The sequence below is a fragment of the Atta cephalotes genome (assembly GCF_000143395.1).
Source record: "Atta cephalotes unplaced genomic scaffold scaffold00002, whole genome shotgun sequence".
NCBI lineage: Eukaryota > Metazoa > Arthropoda > Insecta > Hymenoptera > Formicidae > Atta > Atta cephalotes.
In genome coordinates, this window is record NW_012130066.1 from 4,080,547 (window position 1) to 4,089,090 (window position 8,544).

At 27.4% G+C, this 8,544-nt stretch overlaps 1 protein-coding gene across 1 annotated transcript in view; it reads right to left on the minus strand.

The window, feature by feature from the left end:
• The window catches only part of LOC105620557 (protocadherin Fat 4), a 12,076-nt gene extending 7,723 nt beyond the window's left edge, over nt 1–4,353 (minus strand). Inside the window, 2 exon segments of the mRNA XM_012202052.1 lie at nt 425–711; nt 4,287–4,353. Of these exon segments, the coding sequence (XP_012057442.1) occupies nt 425–711; nt 4,287–4,353 (354 nt within the window).
• Nucleotides 4,354–8,544: the final 4,191 nt, after the last annotated feature.

The following is an 8,544-nucleotide window of genomic DNA, read 5'->3' on the forward strand; positions in this document are numbered from 1 at the left end:
ACACACACACTATATATATATATATATATATATATATATATATATATATCTAGATATATATTTTTAGAAATATTCTAAATAGAATTCAAGAATTATGAGAATACTAAACTTGCATATAATTAATTTCATAATCTATTAAATATATATAAACTCAACATTTCTAAGAAAATATTTATATTCTATAAATATTTCTAATTATATTATAAAATTTATAATAAAATTTATAATATAAATAAAGATAAATAATCGGAATAAAGACGGAAAAAAAATTTATATTTTCAGCTTAAAATTTAATTAATCTAAAATTTAATCTAAAATTTTTCATAAAATCTGGAGACAGCAAAATTAATATCGCATTTAAAAATATTTGTTTCATTATTTTAATATTTAATTCTAATGTAATCGTTTCTAAAGATTATTCTACCGATTCTGCAGTAGGTTTCTTTCCGCAGATAACGTTGATATAAACACTGGCTGGTCCCTCAATACCCTCTTTGTCGAGCGGTCTGATGAGAGTTAAATTCTTTGAATATGGCGAGAATGCGACGGGACTGTCATGCTCTTGTAAACTTAGCTCGATATCACCTTTCGAGCCAGGATCACCTAGCACTCCGAGAATTCCCACAGTATCGCCGACGGGCAGATCCTCTCTGACAAAGAGATGCGCCGCAGTGGCTCCGTTCTCCAGAAAGCATCGCGTGTCTCTGTGGTCTCGAGTCACTGAAAAAGTCGAACGATTATTAACACGTATAATGAAGCATAGTCTATTGTTAAATTGTTGAAAGAAACGCTTAATAGCGTTTGAGAAAAGAAATTGCTTTCTAGAGCGAAGAAAAAGGAAGCAAAGTCATCGATAGAAATATCATATATTTAAATTCTAATTTTAAATTTACTTTTCATAAGAAGCAATCTTTAGACATTACGTTTATTATGTAATAACATATTTTGTTTTATTAATGATTATTTATTAATGATATTTTGTTTTATATGCAATACAAACACATATCATCCTTCCATATATTTTTTTAACTCTTTGATTACTATAAGTATAGCATATTCGACTATTTCTTTTTTATTTTATATGCTATAATTTTTCATTAATGATAAACATATATTTACTTATTATTATTATATTTCTTAATATCTGGCGTTTCGATTGAAAAAAAAATTATTTTAATATATATTTTTTACATAATTTATATTGCAAAATTTATATAATACATCGCGAAATTTATGTATGTGGTATCGAAGGGTTAAATCTTTCCTTTAAAATAGATAATAAATTAATAAAATGGTATATATATTTTTTTAGAACGTATTTTAGTTTGAATATGCTGTAAACTTGCACGAAAAAATTTATATTGCTTGAATAAATAGTAGCTATTGAATTAGTTGAGCCGTTGAAGTTACCGGAGTTTCCGGTTGAAATCGTACAACCGGTTTTCAATGGGTTGAACAAAAGTTTCGTGATGATGGAAGGACCGTGGGACAATCATCTTTGGTTGGTAAAAAAAATTTTGAGTGTAACGATATGTAAGATTAATACGAATTCAAAGAACAGGCCATTGATGAAAATATTTATACATCACGTTGTATGATTTATTTTTTATAATAATTTAATAATAAATAAAAAAAATGTTTAAAAAAAATTCGTAAAAATAAAAAATTTTCGACAGCATTTGTTGTATTTCAAAATTTTATAATTTTATCTAAGAGAAGAATGAAATAATTTCTTTAAAAAATTAAAATATTAATTTAAAAAAGGGAATATATATATATATATATATATATATATAAATAATAAAATAAGTATTTCTAGATGTTTTGTTGTATTAAAATAATTATGAAAAAGATCTCCTTACTTTGTCTTCTTTAAGACCATTTTATAAAACAGGCATCACATTACCGGTATTATCATATAACGATGTTTGTTTTATAAGATCTTTAATAGCAAGAAAACATGCACTTTTGTGCTTTTAACAAATGACGTGCAAGAAAGCTCTGTGGTATTTTATTCATTGCTTGTAACAGTAGATAACTATTTTAAACACGAAGACAGATAATGCTTATACTCATTGTTGAGTTATTAATTAGATCTGTTCTAATGACTTCAAACAATCTTGCACACGGATTCCAGCCTGCGTTATAACGTAACGCGTTGAAGTTTACCGTAAGTAACGTAATTTTATAATCTGAAGCATAGCTAAATTATCTAAAGTAAAAACACTTGTTTAATTAAAAAAAATGAAATATTTTGTTTTAAAAATATAAAATATATACAGAAGATTTACAAATAAAATTTTATATACGCAAATATAAAAATATTTTTAATGCTTTTTAAGAAATACTTCATGTGGATGAGTAACTTTAATATATGCCATCTTGATTTTTGAAGGCAAAAGTAAAATTGCTTATTGACTATTTATCATATATAGATATATATATTTTTTTGTTTAAAATATGAAACGTTTTACGTAAATTAGTTAACTAATTCTTTTTTATATCTTTTTTGATAACATTTTTAAATAATAAAGAATATTATTATTATTATTTATATATTATATTGATATATTTTTAGAAAAAAGTTAATAAATTAATAAAACAAAAGAGAAAAGTTATAATAAATAAGTAGAGAATATAGATTTGCTAAACATATGTGACATCTAACGGAGTTAGATTATTATCATGAATGTGTATATTATTTTCTTATGTATAATAGGTGGATAAATTATGATGATTATATTTCTATGCATAAAGTGCATAGAAGGGGCGGTGAGACCGTTTATCTAACAACAGTGCTTTAGCTGGTCTAATACTGGCATAAATCATGATAGCCGCTTTTGCGCCTCGTTTGACTGCCATAGCCACTGTCGGACATTTCCAAGTTTGCTTTATGCGTATTGAATGCTATAATTACGCATAATCACTTGATAAGCAAAATAGTCGTTTTAGTAAAAATATACTTATTACAATTTAACATTTTAGTTCAAAGAGCTTATCGTTATTCTTTTTGTCTCAATAATAAGCAAATAACAAATAATAAAAATAAAATAAAATAAAATCAGGAAGAATTGATTTTATAATGGTTTTCAAAATAATGATTTTGTACGTAGCTACAGGTTAATGTTATATTATGGACTTAATTGGACACTTTCATGTCATTATTACGGTAATGAGATACGTTGCAATTAAGATGGAAGGTAATTTTATTAAAAAATTATTTGAGTAATTCAACAAAGACTTAAATGGACATCGCGTCATCTACTCGTTCTTACCAGTTGATCGGCGGGAATTCGGACGCTGGAAGGACGCGAATCGGATGCGTAGACGAATACGCGTGGGCTGTTTAACGCGTATGCGAGAGGGTAGATATGCGCGCTTCCCTGGAGCGGAGTTCCGGTCGCGAATTCATGGCGTATCGTCGGCGCAGCGTTACGGCGCTGGCCTTTCGTAAACTCCTTTTCTAGCATAGGTGAGGACTTCTCGCTAGCAAAAGGGAGTGCACGTTCGATGGTGCGCGAAAATATCCTCAAAGATTAATACAAGTCTTATAAGTCGATTTATTAGATATAAATTGCGTTTTTTATGCAATTTGCAATTTGAAAAAGTAAATATAAAAATTAAGTAAAGGGAAAAATGAAATAGGTGATATAATGCAAAATCTGTTTTAGATAGCTGCATACTTAAAAAAAATTTATAAGTTGTAAACATGTTTCGATTTTTTATGCCAATTCATTCATTTATTCAATTACTGCATTGACATTCTTTAAGGAAAAGGTATAGAAAAAGAAGGATAACGAAGTACAATTACTTTTTAATTTTATTTGTTTAAAATTGTATTTTATCTATTTAATAATAAAATAATATAATATTAAAATAATATAATATTATGTAGGATATACCATAATATTATATAGGATATACCACAGATGTGTAATAACACAAATTATAGAAATCAAAATTTTAAACGATCTAACTGGATCTTAAATGTTTGTGTGATTCTTGTGTGAATTTATATATTACGTATGTAGTCCCCAGAAATGACTTTTCGGTCTTGAAAACACTAACTCTACTAAACTATCGCAGTAATATCACGAATTAATTGGCTAGCAATTTAACAAATTTTTAATAATAAAATATTTTTATCTCGAAAACTATATTGCATTTGATGAAAAAGATTAAAGTTTAATAAAATTCCCTTGAAAGATTTTTCAAAAGATTTTTCTTAGAAGAGTCTTATGGGAACATAACGAAAAGGAAGAATGGTTTGATGCAGGAAGACTCACATTGTCCGACATGCGGTTGCAGCATGCAGCAGAGGAGCAGCAAGATCCTCAATACGTTTCGTCCCATGGCAATTCAAGATCATCGTCCACCGATTTCGCCGACAGATGCATCTGCAAGAAAAATAGAAAGAAAGTCAATGACGGAAAGGGATTAGAGATAAGGGATGTTGAGCAATGTAGCGCGTCACTTTTGTGCACAACTGAGTTTCCTTTAATTTTCTCAAGAATCGTGGAAACGAAATTTCCCAGAAGATATTTCGATTTATCGTATCTGCGGAAATAACGTTTCCTGCGTTCAAAATGTCTTACATACCCAGCTTCTCGGAATCATTACGAAGATTTTATTGCTTTGGCAAGGAGGATTTCATCTTGCGAGAAAATTTTGTCTTAGATATATATGACTTTCGTAAAATTTTTAATTATAGAAATATAAATAAAATATAAATTTGATTAAATAATACAATTCTATAATCTAATTAAAAATTGCAATAATTTATTTAGTAATTAAATAGTTTTTAATAAATTTATTGATCAATCTGCGCAGTTGATATTTATATTATCTAATTTTCTCTTAATAATGCAATAGCAAATTACATGTGACATAATAATGGGAAAGTATAAAAATATTACATAAATTATAATAAGGTTGTAACTATATCCACATTTTTTATTATATTATTTTCTATTCTTTCTTCTATTTTATATATATTTGTAATAATATAGATTTTTAAGTTTAAATTTAAACTTAATGATTAAAAATCAATTTAAAGTTTTAAGTTTTTGAGGAAAAAATATTACGTTTTGTAAGAAAATAATAATACAAAATTAAAAAATAATTATTGAGTCATACATGTAACTTCGATCAAAGTGAAATTCGTAAAATTGAAAGTACACATTACAAAATAGGATTCATAGATGATTTTTTGATGTTATTGACGGGAAGATATTATACACACAATATTCTTTAAAAAAATAATATATTTTATAAATATTGTTCTAACAGGAGAATTTGTGCGAGATGTTCCACTAACATTTTAATTCTCGACAAAATGATGCAAGAACATGCCATGAAACATAAGAACTTTGATGTTAACGTACAATCGAGTTTGTCATCGTATTAGCAAACGAATGTAAGAACATAAGTACTGGGCGAACGACCACTTCGTCGACGAAACGCGTTTACAATAGCGAGCATAACGCGTGGTTAGAAAGCATGCAGAGAAACTCTTTTATTACGTGGAACTGTGGCTATGTAGGACTGCGTCTCATCAGGGCTAGAATGACTCGTGCGAATTATCGCCAGAGGCAGATCTTAACACCTTGCACTTTCCCCTTCCGTACAAATAGCGCATTTCTTTCGTGACGTCATGTCGGGAAGTTGATGACCATTTTAAACATCTAAAGTTTTAACACGATGTTTCTCTTTATAATTGAGTAGCAAGAATGGAAGATTTCTTTAAGCTTGTTAGTGCGAGAAAGTTTGCTTTTACGTTTTTCTATTTATGATATTATTCTTGGTGGTTGAATGGACTGATTGTATATAGACAAATATTCATTACTTAAATGCAAATTTTAACTCTATAATCATAGAATATTATATTAATAAGACATAGATATTGGAAAATAAAAGAATGTAAAGTGTTTTATAATGTTATCTAACAATTTGATTTTATATATAAGAAAAATAAATTATCGTTTATTTATATTTCACATGTATGTTTCACATTTTGTATATTTATATTTCAGTTCCAAATAATATTTAATTTTAAGTATAATTTAATATTTAATTTTCAATACATTATTTAATAATTGTTTATTATATTATTATAAATATTATCATAAATACAGTTTATTTTGAGAAAAACTATTCAGTTTTAAATAATTTTAAATTTTTAAATATAAAAAAACATCAAATTGTACAAGCAATATTTTCGTATATATTTTTCTCTTTTTTTACATTTATATTCACATTTATATTGACAGAATATCTCTAATAATCTAAAGTTAAATTTATACAATAATATTTATTATTATTTATCTTTTATTTATTATTTGTAAATTTACATTTACATGTTTTATTTTTATATTAATTGCTTTTTATTCTCGTTTAAAATATACTGCATAATTGTTTATTAATTCTGTTGCACTCTGTAAGATTTAACGTAACACAATGATGAAATAAAAATAATTTTTAAAATGCAAAAATGTAGCATATTGAAATAAGTTACTCTGAAAATGCCTGCAAACAAGGAAATTTATACGGAAAATAGCCGGATACTTCGGTTATATGGGGCGCAGTACTGCTTAAATTCACGAACCGTAAATTGAAACGCAACACGATGGGCAACCGGCGTAAAGGCCTCCGGCCTCTGTTTCACTGGATAACTGTATAAAAATATTATGGGTATCCATATTGAGAAATTGACAGTTCAAGTGATCTAAAACTTCGTATTGATTACTTTATTTTATCAAAGTTTATGATTAATTACTTTGTTATTACAAAATTAACAATCGTACGTGTGCAATAAATATACTTTATTTAATAATATTTAAGATATATTTGACTTAAAAATAATATTTAAATATTAATATATCACAATTGTGCTCGATTGTGTTACATCATATCTTTTGTTATTAAAACGTGCAATAAATATGAACACAAAAATTATACAAGATATACATTTTTTACTTTTATAAAAGCATGCATGCTTTTTACTATTTTCACATTTGTTTAAAGTATATAATTATTAAATTAAAAAAATAGAATGGGTTCTATTCGAATAATAATAAAAGAGATTTTTATATAAAAATGTTTTGTTCTAAAAATGTGTTTCTATTAATATTAATGTAAAAGTCATGGTTAGTTTTTTATGATATAAGTATTAACTTTTATTAATTTTTATTTTTTATTAACAACAACTACTGTCTATACTTTGTAATTTTAATTTATTATAATATAACAAATTACATTTTATTTTATTAATTATTATAATTTATTTTTGATTACTCTACAATGCAAGTTTTATTAAGTATAATAAGTAATTTTGAAAATAAAATCTGAGATTGATATATACATAACAGAGACTTACCACAAAATATACTCGGAAAAAACTCGCAGGTTCATGTATTTATATTCTCCATTATTTGCTAAGATAGCAGATTTCTCTCACAGCACTAGTTGTTTATTAATAACATAAATCTTGTTGAATGTTGATCTCTTGCTCCACTGTTCACTTAGCCACCGCCCTTTACAATAAGAAGCACATAGGACTACGAATAACACCCTTAGTAATCCTTATTGATCGGCGTGGCTAGACGGTCTTATAATTCATGTCTTTTTGTACATATAACGAACATAAGCATGAATTGTTGAATTTTATTACAAATATATGAATCAACTACATTTTATTCAATTAGATCTTTTTTTTATAAAAAATCGCCAATTTTGTCATATCTTCAAATAAAATTCACATTTTACTTAAACTTTTTACTTTAATGTTCACATATAATAATTGATGAATATATCACATATAATAATTGTTCACATATAATAATTTGATTCGATTTTTAAAAAATCATTATTTATCCAGAGTCTCTTTTATTCTCCAAATCTCTTTTTTCTTTAAAAATTCTTATTTCACTGTTATCTTAAATATTTTATTTTGTTTTATTTATTTTTGGCGTTTCATCTTTCTGAGATCTAATTTTAGTACACACTGTACATCGCACTTAACACTCCGTGCACTATCATGATGGATGTGGATCAAACTCGGTTCCGACTACCGTGCTGTAGGGCTGTAGAACTCTTTACTACAAAACGGAGCCGTTGTGCAAAGCGACTGAAGTGGTACTCGGCTAACTCCCTATTGTCAGGAAGGGGGGACCGCGGCGACCAACAGAAACGTACCTGAATCGTACCGTGAACAGGTGTTTGCTTTCATGTACGATGGGGGAATAATGGATGCGATGCATATGCTCGTGTAAGTGAGCACATAACTGACCCCTCTTTGAGGCCCTTTGGAGACTTGCGTCGACCTTATTGAATACGTGTGTGTGTGTGAGTGAGTGAGTGAGTGAGTGTGTGTGTGTGTGTGTGTGTGTGTGTGTGTGTGTAAGGATTTCCGGTCTTCGAGTCCCCCGGAGAAAACTTTAGAAACAAAGAAGTACAAAGTTGTAAGAATTGCAACTAAACAATTAATGAGTAAGAATAAAAGAATGTAATAATAATTAAAAATTAGCTATATATATTGAGGGAAGA